The following is a 20585-nucleotide window of genomic DNA, read 5'->3' as shown; positions in this document are numbered from 1 at the left end:
ATTACCTTGTCCCCACTAGGGATATAATCTTCCTGATAGACCCCAACTACCCGCTAAAAGAAAGAGAACTTGGCACAACCAATCCACTTTTTGCAAGTATAATTTCTCTGTCCTGCCCTCTTCTGCCTAGAAAAGTCTTTCATTTTATACAGCTCCTGTACAAAAGGGAGTTCCTTTTTACCATCCAACCTGCTAGGTGGGATGCTGCCCAATTCATGAATTGTTAAATAAAGCCTGGAAGATCTTTAAATTATACTCTGTTGAATTTTGTTTTTTAATGCAACTAATCTGAATGTCATTTTTTCCTAAGTCGTAAGTTTAAGATGAATACTGAAAGGGTAATTGACATGATCTTTGGAGTTTGCTTTAAAATACTCCAGTTAAGGATAAAAAAAAGGTTGGGAGTGGTAGTGAATTTCTGAAAGTCTAGAAATTTATCACCCTTTTGAGATTTTCCACAACAAAGTTTAAAATTTTTAGCTTTTTCTATTTTTCACTCTCTGATTTTTTTTTTTTTTTTTTTTTTTTCCTGCTAAAACCTGAGACGCTTGCCTGGGAAATTACATGGATAGAGGAGCCTGGTGGTCCATGGCATGTCAAGAGTCAGATAGGCCTTAGCAACTACACATCATGGATTTGTCAGTTTCTGTTATGTGAGTACTGTAAGAGGCTAAATAATTAGAAGCATTGTTTTTTATTAAAAAAAAAACTTGAGGGAGTTCTGGCCACAGGAAAACAGCACAAGCAGTCCTTCGCAAACCTCTTGCTTGTCTATTCGTGAATACACTGAATCCTCGGGGGACCCTCTGATCTGTTACACACACTTCACTGGAAAGCAGAGCGTTCCTATGAAACCTGTTGGAAGCCAAAATGGCATAAAGGGAGCAAGCAATTACCCCAGCACATGTCTTGCTAAGGCGATAAAGCACAGACGCTCAAAGACGCAGTTCAAAGCTATGGCAGGGAGATGTTGAGTAGTTTCCCAAGAGAAAGCGTGGTGATGCGACCTCAGCCTCTTATCAAGGCTGCTGCAAAACAAACGCTGTTATTTTCAATTTTCGTCTTTTCACGTAAAAGTAAAAAAAAAACAAAACACAGCTTTCTGCTAACAAAAATAGGTACCGTGGGTCTTCCATAAAAGCTAAGTGGCCTGGAGTGAATTTTCCAACACCGGAAGAATATCTATACGTTATTAGCATATAACTATCTACAGATTTCATTATAACTAATAAAGTTGGCTTTCCGCACATAACCCATGCTGGGCGGGGGGTAGGGGGAGCGTTATTAAATCTCCGCCGGCATCATCAATTATAACCAGAGTATCACAATTTCCTCCAGAAGCGGCGCTTTGGCACCTCACCTCACAAGGCGGGAGAAAGCGCCCGACTTCGGGCGTCTCCAGGGGGCAGCCCTCTCAGAACCGGAAGTCCTCTTCACGCCTCAGTTTCCACAAAGTGAGACAACCGCCGGCGGGTCTGACCGGTCCCCGGCCCCTCCCTACCCGCGTGCAGCCACGCCCCGAGGGCGGAGACCGGGCGGAGCCGCGAGCTCTCCTCCGCCTCCTCCCGACTCGCCGCTGCCCCCGGTGCCGGCGGCGCATGTGCCTGGCCACCCCGCCCCGGCCCTGGATTCCACTTCCTCTCCGCTGGCGCTGCCGCCGCAGCCGCCTTCAGGCCCCGCGCCGCCTCCCGAGTCCATGGCCGGGACGCGCTGGGTGCTCGGGGCGCTGCTCCGGGGCTGCGGCTGCAACTGCAGCAGCTGCCGGCGCACCGGCGCCGCCTGCCTGCCCTTCTACTCGACCGCCGGCTCCTTTCCCTCGGGAGTCTCGGGCCGCCGCCGCCTGCTGCTGCTGCTCGGGGCCGCCGCGGCCGCCGCCTCTCAGACGCGGGGCTTCCAGAGCGGGCCTGTGACCGCCGGGAGGCTGGCGGGCCCTCCCACCGCGGCCGCGTCCGCCGCCGCCGCGGCCGCCGCCTCGTACCCAGCCCTGCGCTCCCCTTTGCTGCCGCAGTCACTGGCGGCGGCTGCGGCGGGCCCGGCCCGGGGCTACAGCCAGGTACGTGGGTGCCGAGAAGGGCCGCGCGCCGGACCCTCCCCCGGCCGCGCGCCCGCGCCCCTCGGCGTGCGTCTCGCCGGCGCGCGCGGGGTTCCGCGGCACGCGCCGCACCCCCCTTCCGCTCCCACCCCCGCCCGCCCAGTCCTCCTATTGGGCCCCAGAACAAGGGACGCTTTCCCAGGCCTCGGGTTTTCTTCTTGTTTTTGTTCTCCTCTCGAGTCTGTGGTCGGTTGGGCAGTGTAAGTGTGACTGGGGGTGAATGTTGAGGCCTTGTTTCCCGCCGGCCTATGGTAGGTTTTGTGAGGCGGTCTCCGTCCCCGCCGCGCATCCCTGTCGCTCCCCGCCCCCCGGTCGTGAAGTTGGGAGGCTGGACCCCCGGAGGGTCGAGACTTTCTGTGTCGCCCGAGCACTAGGCCTGGGCGGTCCTCGGCGCACCTCGCGGTCCGCTGCTGCGAAGCTTCCCGCACTCGCGTGGGCTGGGTTGGAGGGGGGTGGGGGGCAGAAGCAGGCTGGTCCCCGGCGCTGTCCTAGCTCTCGAGTCCCGGGGGAAAGGCGGGTTGCCCTAGTTACTGAAGGTCACCTCCGCCTCTTCTGACGGAAGATCCTTTAGGACCGTGGGTCACCGCCGGTGGGAAGGACAGCTTGGAGACCGATATGGGGGGAGGGGGGCCGAGGAGAGGAGGCGTCTGGGGCTGATGATGACTTGGGGACCCAGCAGTGAGTCTACAGTAATTTACTTGTTTTTTTTAGTGAGTGTGTACGGATTGCAAATATTTTGTGCCTCATAGGATGCTTTCCTTCTGCTTGTTAACGTGGCGTCTGGGAAATGTCAGCACACTTTTTTTGACTAACATGTTCCTGATGCCTTGGGTCATATTTATCTTAATTTGTGCTTCTCCTTGAACTTAGGGAAACTGGGAAGCTGATCAGCATGGCTTCTGTCTGCCAGTGGCTGAGCTAATGGATTTGAGTCCGGGCCCAATAGTTTTTGCTGCCCTTTTTTGTAAAAGCTTGTGATGCTTATGGAATTCTGGGAAAATGGGGAATGTTGTTTTGATTAAAAGAAAATAGTATGTCTTTGTGACCTGGCTGCTCTCTTTTTCTGATTTTTTTCTATGAATTTGGCTAATATAATGATATGTGTTGAGCCTTTACAGTATTATACTCTGCTTACATTATTGATTTCTTAAAATTATGTGTAAATCTTCGTGAAAATGACGGGAACATAAAAAAGCGTGAAGTATCTCTTCAGTAGAGTGCAAGTCACTTGACTTAAAGCCTGTCTTCCCTTGTTGATAATCGTAGTGCTTGTTGCATTCTTATTGAATACGTATTAGGCCTCAGCTACACGTTTACATTTATCATTGACTTCTTAAAATTAGACAAGTTGTCATGTAAATGGTAGGATGGTACAAAGGAATCTGTTTCCTTAGCCTAGTAGAGTGCAAGTCTTAAAACCTGAGTTGTCTTCCCTGGTTATGGTTGTGGTGCTTGTTAGAACCTTGTTATGTTCCGCTCTTTGTTTAGTCTGGTAAAATAGAGTTTGTTGGATGTGTCTCAAGCTCCAGTTACCTCACAATACTGCTTTTGCGATTAATGATCTTTTCCTTATTCAGTTGACCTGACATACCAGTTGACAGGTTAATCTTTCCAAGCATCCTGCTGACTTGTTGACTTATACGCTCCTAAATGTCTTTTATTAGCTCCCCTTTGCCTACCAGTTTAAGGACACACACTGAGCTTCACACTCAAGTCCCTCTGCTGTGTGGTACCCAGTTCCTTTTGCCAGCTCATCTTCTTTGGCTCCTAATTGCACCCTGCAGTTTAGCCAAATGCAATTATTGCTGTTTTGCAAATGGGCTTCTGTTCATACTGTTCGCCTTACTTCTCAGACAGGACTGTCTGGCCTTTATATGTTGCTCTCAGAATTCTAGCCTGCCTTCAGTGCTCATCTCATATCTTGTCTTGATTCTTTTGTTTGTGCTCTGTTTTCAGTTTCTATAATATCTTTTATCGTTAGCTATAACACTTAAAACATCTTGTCTGTGTCCTTGTCCTATGCTACATGGTAAGCTTTTTGAGATGGAGGCCTGTTTATGGCCTACTGTGGTTAGGAGATGTTTATACATTTGTCAAATTAAAGGGACCTCTCTTGTCCTGCCTTAACTAAAGCAGTATTAGGTGTAATTTAAGATTGATACATTTAAAAACAAGCCTGGAATAAAATTTATGTTCTGCCAAGCCATTAGGCTGTGTATGCTTCTTGCTTTAGGATGTGCAGTGTAAGCCAGAACAGGATGAGTTAGATTTGTGAATTTTCCTGGCCTCTGAAATAACTAATTGTCCCTAAAGAATAACATTCAGAGTGTTTTTTGTAGAAATAAACATTTGCTAAGTACGTTTTCAAGAAATATTTCTGCAATTCTTCATTTCTCTTGGAAGGAATCCAAAACTACCTACCTGGAGGATCTTCCGCCTCTCCCTGAGTATGAATTGCCTCCGTCCAAGTTGGGAGAGGAAGTGGATGATGTTTATCTCATTCGAGCTCAAGGATTGCCATGGTCTTGCACTGTAGAAGATGTGCTTAGCTTTTTCTCAGGTATATTTTATGTGTGTTTTAAATATGTAACTTTGGGACTCCACTGCAATCCAGTGGTTTAGACTCTGCTTCCACTGCAGGGGCATAGGTTCGATCTTTGATGGGGGGCCCTAAGATCCCACATGCCACATGGTGTGGCCAGAAAAAAAGTTGTAATTTCATCTGCATAAAAGGCAGTCGCATAAAATCCAAGTTAGACTATGCTATAGACATCTTATTTGATGGATGGAAATTGTCACATTCTGAGGACATCATATGTATTATTTGTCATATTTACCAGATTAAAGACCTTAAATATAGCAAAAATTTTAATGTTAAAACCGTATGGTGTGAAACCAGTTTTCTCAGAAGTTTTAATGTGTGCATAACCTGTTAGTGGAAATATGTTAGTGAGAATATACTTGAGTAGCTCTTTGTGTAACACATATATTTGTTGTTGTTGTTCCCTTAATAACATGTTTGAAGGTTTATGTATTTATGGTTGATTTTAAGCTTTTGTATCTTCCTGCAATTTTTAATTTTCCTGCTTCTTAAGAGGCTTCTAGAAGATGCTGACTTAAATGTTACGTGTTAAATGAACATGTAATACTATACTAAGTACCTGATGTGCATTGTATTTACATCTTCAACTTGCTCCCAATATAAGGAGTGTGCAGTTTGGGAATGTCTTTTCTTTAGTAATGAAAAAGAGGAAAAGTTAAATTATGTTGCAAAATTATTCTGATAGGAGATATTTTAGAGTTCTTATGGATATGGTCATAACAAAGAAGACACTTATGCATAAACCTAACCATATTTTAATTCCTTGAATGATGTCAAACCAGTTGTAGGAACATTTGGAAGAACATATTAATTTTGTGTCAAGCCTAGCCTGATTTGTCATTTACTGATCATGGGGTCATAAACTTCTGTGCTAAGGTTTGCTTATCTTTTCCACATGGAACATTTAAGAGACTACCACCATCATTAGCATTTGGATGCCTTTGGTGCTGATTGTGTAAGGAAAATGGCAGGCAGTTTGGATCCTGCTTCGTTTTGTTGTTGGAAGATTGCAAATCTGATTACTTGTATTGATATGATTGAGCTAAAACATTGATTTCTGGTTTTGATTGATTTTACTCACAAACTTTCAGACTGCAGAATTCGCAATGGTGAGAATGGAATTCACTTCCTCTTAAATAGAGATGGGAAACGAAGGGGTGATGCCTTAATTGAAATGGAGTCAGAGCAGGATGTGCAAAAAGCCTTAGAAAAACACCGCATGTACATGGGACAGCGGTATGTGGAAGGTACGTGAAGTCATATTTTTGCTTCTTGGAATCATTATATTAAACTGTACTTTTCAAGGCAGTTTCATTTGATCCTATGTTAAATATTATGAATAGTGAAGTAGTTAGATACTATGAATAACCCTTTTCCAAGGTGGGAAAATGAAGCCAAAAATAATCTCTGTTTCTTGTCTATAAAATGAGGATGTTGTCGAAGTTTACCTCTGATGTTGTGATGTTACAGCTGGCTCATGGTAAACATCTGAAAATGTCATTTATTGTTTTCACCAGAGAAGTACTCAGACATAGGTTTTTAGATTCTTATATAATCTACCCAATGTGATTGTTTTTTTAATGGATTCTTTGTTATGTAAAATTCGCATACCTTTTATGTTCTTTTGCTTAGTTTATGAGATAAACAATGAAGATGTGGATGCCTTAATGAAGAGCCTGCATGTCAAATCTGCACCTGTGGTAAATGATGGCGTCGTTCGCTTGAGAGGACTTCCTTATAGTTGCAACGAGAAAGACATCGTAGATTTCTTTGCAGGTGCTTTTCAGTGATATAATGTTTGGGACCTCATATCATCTTCCTCCGGGCTTCCCTAGTGGCTTAGTGGTAAAGAATCTGCTTGCCAGTGCAGGAGACTTGAGTTCAGTCGCTGGGTTAGGAAGATCCCTTGGAGAAGGAAGTGACAGTCCACTTCACTATTCTTGCCTGGGAAATCCCGTAATTAGGAGCCTGGCGGGCTAGAGCCCATGGAGTCACAAAGAGTTGGAAACGACTAAGTGAGTAAACAACAGCAACAGTCTTCTCCCTCCGTTGTTTCCTTTTATCTTAGGTGAACATTTTCCCAGTCAGTCAGTTCAGTTGTGTTCAGTTGCTAAGTCGTGTCTGACTCTTTGCAACGCCGTGGACTGCAGTACGCCAGGCCTCTCTGACCATCGCCAACTCCCAGAGTTTATGCAAAATCATGTCCATTGAGTCGGTGATGCCATCCAACCATCTCATCCTCTGTCTTCCCCTTCTCCCGCCTTCAGTCTATCAGCCTCACAGTCTTTTCAGATGAGTCAGTCCTTCACATCAGGTGGCCAAAGTATTGGAATTTCAGCTTCAGCATCAGTCCCTCCAAAGAATATTCAGGGTTGATTTCCTTTAGGATGGACTAGTCGGATGTCCTTGCAGTCCAAGGTATTCTCAAGAGTCTTCTCCAACACTATAGTTCGAAAGCATCAGTTCTTCGGTGCTCAGCTTCAACTTTCACATTCTTACATGACTACTGGAAAAACGATTGCTTTGACTAGATGGACCTTTGTTGGCAAAGTAATGTCTCTGCTTTTGAATATGCTGTTTAGGTTGGTCATAGCTTTTCTTCCAAGGAGTAAGCGTCTTAATTTCTTGGCTGCAGTCACAATCTGCAGTGATTTTAGAGCCTAAAAAAATAAGTCTGCCACTGTTTTCACTGTTTCCCCATCTATTTGCCATGAAGTGATGGGACCAGATGCTGTGATCTCAGTTTTCTGAATGTTGAGTTTTAAGCTGCTAACTTTTTCACTCTCCTTTTTCACTTTCATCAAGAGGCTTTTTAGTTCCTCTTCACTTTTTCCCATAAGGTTGGTGTCATCTGCATATCTGAGGTTATTGATGTTTCTCCCAGCAGTCTTGATTCTAGCTTGTGCTTCTTCCAGCCCAGCGTTTCTCATGATGTACTCTACATATAAGTTAAATAAGCAAGGTGACAATATACAGCCTTGACATACTCCTTTTCCTATTTGGAACCAGTCTGTTGTTCCATGTCCAGTTCTAACCCTTGCTTCCCGACCTGCATACAGATTTCTCAAGAGGCAGGTCAGGTGGTCTGGTATTCCCACCTCTCAGAATTTTCCACAGTTTATTGTGATCCACATAGTCAAAGGCTTTGGCATAGGCAATAAAGCAGAAATAGATGTTTTTCTAGAACTCTTGCTTTTTCGATAATCCAGCAGATACTGGCAATTTGATCTCTGCTTCCTCTGCCTTCTCTAAAACTAGCTTGAACATCTGGAAGTTCATAGTTCATGTACTGTTGAAACCTGGCTTGGAGAATTTTGAGCATTACTTTACTAGCGTGTGAGATGAGTGCAATTGTGTGGTAGTTTGAGCATTCTTTGGTATTGCCTTTTTTGGGGATTGGAATGAAAACTGACCTTTTCCAGTCCTGTGGCCACTGCTGACTTTTCCAAATTTGCTGGCATATTGAGTCCAACACTTTTACAACATCATCTTTTAGAATTTGAAATAGCTTAATTGGAATTCCGTCACCTCCACCAGCTTTGTTCACAGTGATGCTTCCTAAGGCCCACTTGTTTAGGGGAGAAGTCTTCATTTGGAGTTCCAAAATTTATAGATTATGTATAAGTATTTTGACCATTCGTGCTGATCTTTGAGGGTGTCATATTTAAAAGTGATTTCACGTGAAGTTGTTATTTTTTTCTATGAGGAAAACATTCTTTCGTAAAAGTGGCTGTATTTGTCTAAGACAGCAGTTTATATGATTTAAAAGCATTATTATCTAATTCTTAGCAATAAGATATGCATCAGCAGTGATGTTAGTCTAAATTTCTAGTTCACCTAATGTGTAGTTAATGGCAAAAAAAAAGAGTTGTGTGTTTTAAGGACTCCTTGGACCCTAGACATTTTTGGAATAGGTCGGTGTTATTGGCTTTTGACTGCATAATAATTTTCTTCCCTTTAGGCGGGTATAGGCTTTGAGACTGGCAAACTAGCTGCACAATTTTTACTAATAAAATTATATAAGAAGTTTTTAGTATGTGATTGAATGTATTAAGTCATAAGACTAAAAAAGCTCCTGTTAGCAGCACTAATTTGTAATAATTTTTTGGACACCTAGGACTGAATATAGTAGACATTACTTTTGTCATGGATTATAGAGGGAGAAGAAAAACAGGAGAAGCCTATGTGCAGTTTGAAGAACCAGAAATGGCCAGCCAAGCCCTTTTGAAACATAGGGAAGAAATTGGCAACCGGTGAGTGAAACAGATAGTAATGATGTAGAAAGATCAAACATTGGGTCATTTTAATAAACACAGTGTAACATGATTATAAAATTATTTCAATACAGACATGAGCTGTCAAATGTCCATCACTTAGATGAATAAATTGTTAACATTTGCTATATTTGCTGCATCTGTTTTTTCAGTTTATGTCTTTTTCTTTTTTTAACATGATCTCAGTATTTATTATCTAATGCCGGTCTGTAATCACATTTTCTTATATATACCCAAAGTGTCCTTTTCTAGTTGCCTTCTTTTTCCCCACCAAAATCTAGACATGGTCCACACGTTGCGTTTGATTATTATGCTTCCAGTTCTATTAAGTTTGAGCAAATCCTCTTTTCCTTTTTATTCCCTACTCCTTTTTATTATTTTTTTTCCCCATTAGGCCATGCCACGTAGCTTGTGGGATCTACGTTCCTCAGTTAGGGATTGAACCCATGTCCACGGCAATAAAACACTGAGTCCTAGCCACTTGATCACCAGAGAATTCACCCACCCACCCCTTTTAAAATCCAGGTGGCTTTTGAAGAAATTGAGTCAGTGGTCCTGTATAGTGTCTCACATTCTGTATTTATATTTTTGCTTCCTCATGGTGTCCTCATGGTGATAACTAGATGTTAAAATCTTAGATTTATTCAGGTTAACATTTTGATATGAATACTCTATAGTGGCTTCCCAGGTGCTCAATGGTAAAGAATCTGCCTGCCAATGCAAGAGATGCGGGTTTGATCCCTGGGTTGGGAAGATCCGTCCATGCTAGAGGAGGAAATGACAACCCACTCCAGTATTCTTGCCTGGAAAATTCCATGGACAGGAACCTGATGGGCTAGAGTCCATGCGATCACAAAGAGTTGGACACAACTAAGCATGAGCACAGTAAATCTTAGTAAATATAAAAATGTTGCCCGTCTAGGTCTGTAAATGCAGATGACTCCTATAATTTGAGCTTGATAACCTAATTTGGAAAAGCATTGTTCAGAAAAAAGGAACTGGTTCCAGAAGCCTGAATTTAATAGTTCCACAGCCATACAGAAAGCAAGTTAGAACTAACATTTAGTTCATGCATTCTCCTTAGCCTCTAGTTAAGTCCTGAAGCAAGTTAGCTCCTCATATACAGTGACTTTTAATGTCTTGGCGGATACGATGAATTTTCACAGAAATGATTTGTAAGACCTCAAGAGATTATTAATTAACTGTATTATAAAAATAACAAAACCTTTCTTAACAGATTCTTTTTATATATACAGTTGACCTTTGCATATTTGTCCTTGTGGAGTGAAATGGGGTAGAAAACATTGGTAAAAGAAAACTGTTCTCTTGCGGAGGATTAAATCATTGACCTAGTCTGTTGAGAGTACTTTTTCATGGGCTAATGTCTATGTCCATTCTTACTTTTCTCCCCACTTGTTATCTTTGGACACCCATGTTTGTTGAGCTTTGGAAATATATATGCATATTTTATTTTAAAAGAGTTCACTGTGAAGTTAATCGGTACCATTTGCACATATTCACTTTTGTTTTGTCATAGATATATAGAGATATTTCCAAGCAGAAGGAATGAAGTTCGAACACATGTTGGTTCTCATAAGGGAAAGAAAATAGCATCTTCTGCCACTGCTAAATATATAACTGAGCCAGAAATGGTCTTTGAAGAGCATGAAGTAAATGAGGATATCCGACCCATGACAGCTTTTGAAAGTGAGAAGGAAATAGGTAAGGCTTGCCTCGTATTGAAATTCATTGGGCCTGCCTTGTATGTTTTGATATTTGTTAAAAAAAAAAACTTTTATGACCATGTCGTATGGCACTAATAATATAGGATAAAGGGTATTGAGTTAAATATTTATTATGTCTTTGAGTGTAGTGTGTACTGTGAATGCACAGTCTTCCCTCAGTATTCACAGGGGATTGGGTCCAGGACGCGTCATGGATACCAGAATCCATGAATGCTCAAGTCTGATAGTCAGCCCTCTGTATCCAGAGGTTCCACATACAGGGTATGAAGAGTTGACTGTACAGGCCGAAGATACAGGCTTTTAAAAACTTTACTTATTTTTTTGTAGATTCTGTGTCAAAAGCCAGGTTTCACATATATAACAAAAAGAAGTAAGTTTGTCAGCATTTTAAACTTAAGTTGGGAAAAGATGTGTGTAACAGAGCAGGATTGTTGACAAAGGAAGAAATGTCTGCCTCTTTGTTTAATTATTCCTTTGATTCTTAATCCCAAAACAGTGTTTAGAATCTTGGAAGTTTGATAATACGTTCTAAGTTTGTGCCCTAGAAATATCCCATTACCATATTAATTTTTTTTAAGTGATTATAACCCAGGAAATTTCTCTCCTTTATTTTTCATTCGTAATTGTTTTTCCTTCTCTTTGTTGTTAGAAAAAGATACGTTCTTTATAATCTGGTAATGGTTTGAGACACTAAATCCTTCTAAGTGTTCAGGTGATATCTGTTAGGTGGGGGGAATTTTAGATGATTGGCTTTTAAAATGGAAGCCCTCTTCCTTACTATTTGAAGAGGAATTGAGGATTTTGAAATTCAAATCATTCATAATTGCAGTCTGCTAATAACTGAAGCTTTGATGTTCCTGACAGTGCTTTTTGTTCCACTTCTCAGAATCGCCTAAGGAGATGTCAGAAAAGCTTCCAGAGGCTGTTGATTTTGGAACTACGTCTTCACTACATTTTGTCCACATGAGAGGATTGCCTTTCCAAGCCAATGCCCAAGACATTATAAATGTGTGTGGCAGTAAGATATCCAATCTCAATAGCTTTGAATAACAGTTCTGAAGTTTTGAACTTCTGTTTGGGCTCAGAGGTTATATATTCTGCCTGCAATGCAGGAGACCTGGGTTCAATCCCTGGGTTGGGAAGATCCCCTGGAGAAGGAAATGGCAACCCACTCCAGTGTTCTTGCCTGGAGAAAGAATCCCATGGACAGAGGAGCCATGGGATCGCAAAAAGTCAGACAGGACTGAGCAACTTAACTAACTTTAACTTGGGAAAGGTAGAGCAAGATGGCATCTCCATGACTGGAAGCTTGTTTTATTTTCATTGGCTGAGAAATGTGGGTTTTATTACATTTTAAAGTCATTATCTATAATGCATAAAACGATTTTACAGATGTAGAATAATATGGTATAGGTTTAGTATTCAAAATAAAAAGGCTTGGTTTTCTCTAAATTAGTTCAATCAGTTAATTTTGAGTTTAAAAAAAGACCCAGAGCTTTTCTCACATTGTAATTATCTACTAGACATGAATCTACTTCTCTTAAATGCCTGGAGCTTTCAGTAGACCATATAACCTTGCATCCAGCTTCCCTGATTTTTGAGAAAAGAAATTTTTAAAGTGTTTTAATTTTATGATAGATATTATATAAAATGAAAAGATAGGAAACAACAAAGTACTTACTGATTTTCTGAACTTGAGGATGTATACTTAAGGTAGATCCAAAGCTGGAGCCCTCAGTTAGCAGTGCATCATCAGAATTGTCATTGTTTCAAAAAGCCTGATACAAATCATATCTTTACTCAAATGAAGGTTGCAGTCTCATTAAAGAATTGCTTTCTGTTGCTTTGGTTTGGAATATTAACCACTCAGTGTGGTAGCTCTGTTTAGGTGATGCTGGTAAAAAAATGATTATTAGCTGCATATCTGATTAAAACATGGTAAAAATGAATGATTATTAAAAAATGAAGTATTTTTGATGGGTGATTTTTTAGAAGGTGATTTTACTGAAGGATGTATGTGGGAGGAATAATAAAAGTAGTCTTTGTTGGTATAAAGGAAAGTTTGAAAACTATTTGTATATTATTGTATTTATAGTGTAAGTTCTCTGTGAACAGATATTTGAAATATAACCTTGAGTTCTAAGAAGATCAGAAGAGCCAAATGAAGTGGTAGATGTATAATTACATAGTTGCTTAAAGAGATTTCCTAAAAATAAATTTATTAGATGTATGAATTAGAGTCTGAAAGAAAAGTGCAGGGCCACCAGACTTGTAGAAATTGGACCTAGTAACATTATGTTCCTTTTGGCTCTCTTGTTTGTTTAGTTTTTTGCTCCATTGAAGCCTGTTAGAATCACCATGGAATACAGTTCCAGTGGGAAGGCCACTGGAGAAGCTGATGTGCACTTCGATACCCATGAGGATGCTGTTGCAGCTATGCTCAAGGATCGGTCCCATGTTCGTAAGTGCCGCCCATGATTTTTGTTATCAATTTTGACAACAGATCCCTTTTTCTCTTGTAGAGTTTACCCAGAAGTCTTTCATGGGGGAACTGTATTCTGCTAATACTATTAAATAAATGTAAAGAAAACAAAACTCCACCTTATAATGAGACACATTTATTTGTCTATTTACTATTCTGAATATTTCTATCCACAGTTAGATTTTGTTTTGTTTTCGTTTTTAACTAAGGAAAGGATGGGACAGAGGGTTTGAATTGCTGGCTAAACTCAAAAAAATGGCTACAGTATTACTTCTGCCTTTGTAACTTTTTAAAAATGGACCCTTTTATGTTATTCTCAGACCATAGGTATATTGAATTGTTCCTGAATTCATGTCCGAAAGGAAAATAAAACTTCAAAGGATTCCAGATAATAAGGTAAATTTAACAGGTAGAATTGTGGAAATTATTTTCAGTTGATAAATTAATCATTAACTCACTACTTTGTAATATATAAAACCATTCTCTTTTTAATAAAGATCAAACTAATCATGATTGAAGCCTCACTATAAGAAAATGAAATTTTCCTGGGAAATAGAATTCATTATGATCGTATAGTGGCTTGATTTTCCTATTAGAATCTCTTTGCATCATTCCCAGCATTCATCATGCTGTGTGCCTAAAAAGAACTTTTCACCTTTAGTAGCTGTATATTATATTATAATACACTGAAAATATGCCTCATATTAGCTTGTCTTCGTAAAAATTTGACTCACATTTCTTAGTTCTAAGGTACAGCCTTGTCTAACTCAGTGAAACTAGGAGCCATGCAAAATGGATGGGTCATGGTGGATAGTTCTGACAAAATGTGGTCTACTGGAGAAGGAAATGGCACACCACTTCAGTATTGCCCTGAGAACCCCATGAACAGTATGAAAAGGCAAAAAGATATAATACTGGAAGATGAATTCCCCAGGTCAGTAGGTGCCTGTATGCTGCTGGAGAAGAGTGAAGAAATAACTTGAGAAAGAATGAAGAGACCAGACCCAAAGCAAAAACAACACCCAGTGGTTGATGTGACTGGTGGTGGAAATAAAGTCAAATGCTGTAAAGAACTATATAGCATAAGAACCTGGAATGTTAGGTCAATGAATTGAGGTAAATTGGAAGTAGTCAAACAGGAGATGGCAAGAGTGAACATTGACATTTTAGGAATCAGGTAGCTAAAAATGGACTGGGATGGGTGAGTTTAACTCCAGTAGTCATGTATGGATGTGAGACATGGACTATAAAGAAAGCTAAGTGCCCAAGAATCGATGCTTTTGAACTGTGGTGTTGGAGAACTCTTGAGGGTCCCTTGGACTGCAAGGAGATTCAACCAGACCTTCCTAAAGGAGATCAGTCCTGAGTGTTTGTTGGAAGGACTGATGTTTAAGCTGAAACTCCAATACTTTGGCCACCTGATCCGAAGAGCTGACTCATTTGAAAAGACCCTGATGCTGGGAAAGATTCAAGGCAGGAGGAGAAGGGGAGGACAGAGGATGAGACGGTTGGATGGCATCACCGACTCAATGGACGTGAGTCTGGGTAAACTCCAGGAGTTGATGATGGACAGGGAGGCCTGGTGTGCTGTGGTCCATGGGGTTACAAAGAGTCGGTTACAACTGAGCAACTGAATGGAACTGAACCATTATATCTATTACTGTGGGCAAGAGTCCCTTGGAAGAAATGGAATAGCCCTCATAGTCAACAAAAGAGTCTGAAATGCAATTCTGGGGTGCAGTCTCAAAAATGACAGAATGATCTCTTGTTTGTTTCCAAGGCAAGCCATTCAATATCACAGTAATCCAAGTCTGTGCCCCAACCAGTAATACTGAAGAAGCTGAAGTTGAGTGGTTCTATGAAGACCTACAAGACCTTCTAGAACTAACACCCCCAAAAGATGTTCTTTTCATCACAGGGGAATGGAATACAAAAGAGGAAGTCAAGAGATAGCTAGAGTAACAGGCAAATTTGGCCTTGGAGTACAAAATGAAGCAGGACAAAGGCTAACAGAGTTTTGCCAAGAGAACACACTGGTCATAGCAAACACCCTCTTCCAAAAACACACGAGAAAACTCTACACATGGATATCACCAGATGGTCAATACTGAAATCAGGTTGATCCTTTGCAGCCAAGATGGAAAAGCTCTATAAAGTCAGTGAAAACAAGATCAGAAGCTGACTGTGGCTCAGATTATGAAATCCTTATTGCCAAATTCAGACTTAAATTGAAGAAAGTAGGGAAAACTACTAGACCATTCAGGTATGACTTAAATCCCTTATGATTATACAGGGGAAGAGACCAATAGATTCAAGGGTTTAGATCTGATAAGACAGAGTGCCTGAAGAACTATGGACAGAGGTTCATAACATTGTACAGGAGGCAATGATCAAGACCATCCCCAAGAAAAATGCCAAAAGACAAAATGGTTGTCTGAGGAGGTCTTACAAATAGCTAAGAAGAGAAGTGAAAGGCAAAGGAGAAAAGGAAAGATATACCCATTTGAATGCAGAGTTCCACAGAATAGCAAGGAGAGGTAAAAAAAATCCTTCCTAAGTGATCAATGCAAAGAAATAGAGGAAGACAACAGAATGGGAAAGACTAGAGATTTCTTCAAGAAAATCAGAGATAGCAAGGGAACATTTCATGCAAAGATGGGCACAGTAAAGGACAGAAACAAACTGGACCTAACAGAAGCAGAAGATATTAAGAAGAGGTGGCAAGAATACATGGAAGAACTATACAAAAAATACCTTCATGACCCAGATAACCACAATGGTGTGATCACTCACGTAGAGCCAGACATCCTAGAATGCAAATTCAGGTGGGCCTTAGGAAGTTTCACTACAAACAAAGCTAGTGGAGGTGATAGAATTTCAGTTGAGCTATTTCAAATCCTGAAAGGTGATGCTGTTAAAGTGCTGCACTCTAAGGGGATATGTCAGCATATCCATGTCACATGTGGAAGCCAATGTGGAAAACTCAGCAGTGGCCACAGGACTGGACAAGGTCAGTTTCTGTTCCAATCCCTAAGAAAGGTGATCCCAAAGAATGTTCTCATTACCACACAATTGCACTCACCCCATACGCTAGTAAAGTAATGCTCAAAGTTCTCTAAGCAAGGCTTCAACAGTATGTGAACCATGAACGTCAGATGTCCAAGCTGGATTTAGAAAAGGCAGAGGAACCAAAGATCAAATTGCCAACATCCGTTGGATCATCAAGAAAGTAAGAGAGTTCCATAAAAAATCTACTTCGGCTTTATTGACTACACTGAAGCCTTTCACTGTGTGGATCACAACAAACTATGGAAAATTCTTAGAGATGGGAATACCAGACCACCTTACCTGCCTCTTGAGAAATCTGTATGCAGGTCAGGAAGCAACAGTTAGAACTGGACACGAAATGACAGACTGTTTCAAAATTGAGAAAGGAGTACATCAAGGCTGTATATTGTCACCCTGCTTATTTAACTTACATACAGAGTACATCATGTGAAGTGCTGGACTGGAAGAAGCACAAGCTGGAATCAAGATTGCCAGGAGAAATATCAATAACCTCGATATGCAGATGACACCACCCTTATGGCAGAAAGTGAAGAACTAAAGAGCCTTTTGATGAAAGTGAAAGAGGAGAGTGAAAAAAGCTGGCTTAAAACTCAACATTCAGAAAACAGATCATGGCATCTGGTCCTATCACTTCATGGCAAATAGATGGGGAAACAATGGAAACAGTGACAGACTTTATTTTTGGGGTCTCCAAAATCACTGCAGATGGTGACTGCAGCTATGAAATTATAAGACGCTTGCTGCTTGCAAGAAAAGCTATGACCAACCTAGATAGCATATTCAAAAGCAGAGACATTACTTTGCCAATAACGGTCCGTACAGTCAAAGCTGTGGTTTTTCCAGTAGTCATGTATGGATGTGAGAGTTGGACCATAAAGAAAGCTGAGCACTGAAGAATTGTGCTTTTGAGCTGTGGTGTTGGAGAAGACTTGAAAGTCCCTTGGACTGCAGGGAGATCCAACCAGTCAATCCTAAAGGAAATCAGTCCTGAATATTCATTGGAAGGACTGATGTTGAAGCTGAAACCCCAGTACTTTGGGCACCTGATATGAAGAACTGACTCATTGGGATAGACCCTGATGTTGGGAAAGATTGAAGGCAGGAGGAGAAAGGGACAACAGAGGATGAGATGATTGGATGTTTTTAGCGACTTGATGGGAATGTGTTTGAGCAAGCTTTGGGAGTTGTTGAAGGACAGGGAAGCCTGGTGTGCTGCAGTCCTTGGGATCACAAAGGGTTGGACGTGACTGAGCAACTGAACTGAACATGAAGGCATTTTTAAGGTGTTTAAAACAATATGTTTGAAACCAGGGTGTATCATGGATTTATATACGTTTAATAGTACTATTGTACATTGGACACAACTGAGCATCTGAACTGAACCGAACTGAACGTACTACTGCATCTTTTCCGAAAATGGTGTCATGAAAATTGATTTCCTAGAAAGTACATAGATTTCATAGAGGTTTATCTATGACCAATCAAGTAAATATGTTTTGATGTTGCTTCCCTGACTCAGTGCTATGTGGTATCTTTTCCCCCATAATTAATGTATTGTGATAATTTTTCTACATGTAGTGGTGCATTCCTTTAAAACATTTAACTGTAATGATTTCTTGAAAACACATGGGGCATTTCTTTACTGTAGTCATAGGCTATTTTTGGATATAAAATCCCACAGTTGTGGGCCTTAAATATATTTACTTTAGCTAAAATCTGTGTAAAATATATTTAGTGTTCAGCCTTGAAAATCTGCTATCTTCCTACCAGGCTGCAAACACTCATGCCTAACTAATTTTCTTTACCTTAGTTGTTTATTAGATAACTTGCAGTAAATCAGAAAGGAAAAAAGTTCTGAATTTGTAGTTTTGAATGATATGGGAATGTGTGCAGCACTTTTTTAGTTTGAGTAAAAATGTGCAACTTTTTTGTTTCATTTTCAGGATGAAGCAAGAAGCATTTCATTTGCACGTCTTTCTTGGACTTGGGATCTAAAGTTCCAGTTTTTAGCATCAACTGCTAGAGAAGTGATTTCAAGATTTTGGATTAATTGCTTAAAAGAAAAATTCCATAGTGGACTGTTCAGAGAAAAAGATTCAGTTTAGGATTATGATACAAACCTCAAATTTAGTTTTTTTGTTTAAATTGTCCAGGATCTGTTTTAAAAATCTGGTCTTTATTTTATATAATTGAAGTTTGTTTTCATAAATGATTTGTGACCCAGAAGGCTACATATTTTTATTCAGCACTGTCCTTCAAAATCTTTCTCCCATTTTAAAAATTATCTGTTTGAGGTTTTGGTTTTTGCCTATGAATTAAGAGATACAGTGTAAAACTTTTCATGGAATAAAATACTGATTTATTTTAGCCAAATGCTCACCAAAGCAAGGAAAGGTTTCAGGCCCTTGAACCATTATAGTTTTGCAGAGTTATTTTAATTTTAGATGTATTTGATTACTTAGATGGGGTAGGAATTAAAAAAATAAATAAATACCACATGTTAGTGTAAATGACAATAATTTGGCAGTTTTATGTCTTTAGAAATGTTTTGCCTTTTTCAGCCTTGTGCTAAAGGCATTTAATATTGGTGCCTGTATGATTAAGGAGGGAATTACAGTCTCAACTTAAAAGTTGTCTAACCCATCCCCTCCTCATCCCAGTGCCCACCCCACCCCACCCCCACCAATCATCTTGTTTTGATTTTTGGGTAAACCTTAAGGTGTGTGTTAGTCTGAGAACTGTGAAGTGACATGTCATAACAGTCCTGACTTGTAAGGACATTAATGGCTTCACTTGAACTTAAACCAGCTCTAGGTAGGAAAAAATCTTGTCTCCTCATTTGCTTTTTCAGTGGGGTAGCACATCCCATATTTTAGAACAAGTAGGGGTGCCTTGCTTAAATAAAAATAGCATTTAATGTATAATTGTGTGAAAGGTTTATGGGTAAAGCTGTATTTGTCACATTGTGGCAGTACCTTCTGCTTTAATATTAAACAGCTTGTTATTTAAATACTGGATCAAATTGGCTGGCTTCAAACTGTAGTCATTAATAAACTAACTTTATGTGCACCTGTGTAGGAGAATCAAAGTTCTGTATAGTTTCTTTGCCTTGTTCCTCTTCTCAGGGTGACAACTGTCATGTGGTTACCAGGAGATGCAGTTCTAGTTCTTAAAGTTGAATTAGCCCAGATTTCTGAGAGGTGGTATCTGAAAGAGAGATTATGCCTTCTCTCACTTAAAACATAACCATCTTCGAATACCAGCTAAGATGAAATCGCTGTACTGTAAGTAGTCAATAAATGAAGACTTGTTTCAGGCTGAAGATTACCTAAGAGTATTTATTTTGGAGTGTGTGAATCAACCTAATATATTTTTGTTACAAGTCCTGGTTTATTAATATAAGAAGAAATGGTTAATTTTTAGTTGTGTTTGTTTTTTATCATCCTATAAGAATGTGATTCAGTCAACCAGCTTAACATCTTCCATGTTACTACCTAGATAGAAATGTATTTTCATATGTGGTTGAGTGTACTGAGCTATGTGAACTGGTGTTTGTAGCCGTATGAGCTATTAGAATATGATCTTTTCTCTCTCTCTCTCTGTACAACTCTTAGAAAAGAATGAGAGCAAAAGCATTAAGATGTTCTGTGGTGGGTAAGCTTGAAGGGGTATATCTTCTTACTGTATTAGTGGCCAAGTTCTCAAAAAAAACTGGTGTGCATTCTTGGGAAGTCATCTTATGAATTCATGTAATACTTTTCAAGACTCCCTTTAATAGGTTATTGCTCATAATTTATGTTAGTAAGTAATAGCTGACAAGGCAAATGTAGTGCAGGAAAGAGAAGAAAAGCACATAATAGAGTAAAAGTAATTTTTATTTTTATCCAATCTAAAGACATACTCCCTCTGCCCCCCTCAAAATGTGGCAACACTGGTTTGTGCATCATCATTTTCTATTGAAAGAATAGTGGCAGTGAATTTGCTCTTGGCTTTGGGTCCTTTGTGTCTTTATAATCTCCTCTGTGGTAAAGCTGTCAAGAATAGTGGGATTGGATGTGTTGAGGTTTACCTGTATCCTTCTTTGGCCTGCTCAAAAGAATTACAAGGGGGAGGGGGTGGATACTGATAGATACCAAGGGGAAAACTGCTGAAGACTGTGTTCTGATCTGATATCTCACTGTTAGCAGAGAGTGAAGCAGAACCGTTTTATTTGTCCCTCTATGTCTGGTTGAGAGGCTTCTGCCAGGTGCAGAGGGAGACTGAATCCACTACGGAACGAAAGGCTCTGAATCCTCCTCAGTATTTCTTCAGTGTGGCCAGG

General features: G+C 40.3%; 2 protein-coding genes across 3 annotated transcripts in view; one reads left to right on the top strand and one right to left on the bottom strand.

The window, feature by feature from the left end:
* Positions 1–1475, bottom strand: part of MOB1B (MOB kinase activator 1B) — a 92931-nt gene extending 91456 nt beyond the window's left edge. The window contains exon 1 of the mRNA XM_018049555.1: positions 1361–1475. The gene's annotated coding sequence lies outside the window, so the exon portion shown is untranslated. The remainder of the gene's footprint in view (positions 1–1360) is intronic.
* On the top strand, positions 1593–20302 carry GRSF1 (G-rich RNA sequence binding factor 1). Of its 2 annotated transcripts, none has more exons than XM_018049549.1 (10): positions 1593–2053; positions 4496–4652; positions 5786–5941; positions 6327–6470; positions 8812–8947; positions 10506–10690; positions 11600–11721; positions 13039–13174; positions 13516–13591; positions 18208–20302. In XM_018049549.1, the coding sequence occupies exons 1-9, from the start codon at positions 1697–1699 to the stop codon at positions 13563–13565; spliced, it is 1443 nt and encodes a 480-aa protein (XP_017905038.1). In that variant the 5' UTR covers positions 1593–1696; the 3' UTR covers positions 13566–13591; positions 18208–20302. The 2 variants fall into 2 exon arrangements, with proteins under 2 accessions (XP_017905038.1, XP_017905039.1); XM_018049550.1 differs by lacking the exon at positions 1593–2053 and adding an exon at positions 2203–2343.

Source organism: Capra hircus, chromosome 6, assembly GCF_001704415.2.
Source record: "Capra hircus breed San Clemente chromosome 6, ASM170441v1, whole genome shotgun sequence".
NCBI lineage: Eukaryota > Metazoa > Chordata > Mammalia > Artiodactyla > Bovidae > Capra > Capra hircus.
Note: the sequence above shows the minus strand (reverse complement) of the source record. Positions and strands in the feature narration are given on the sequence as shown.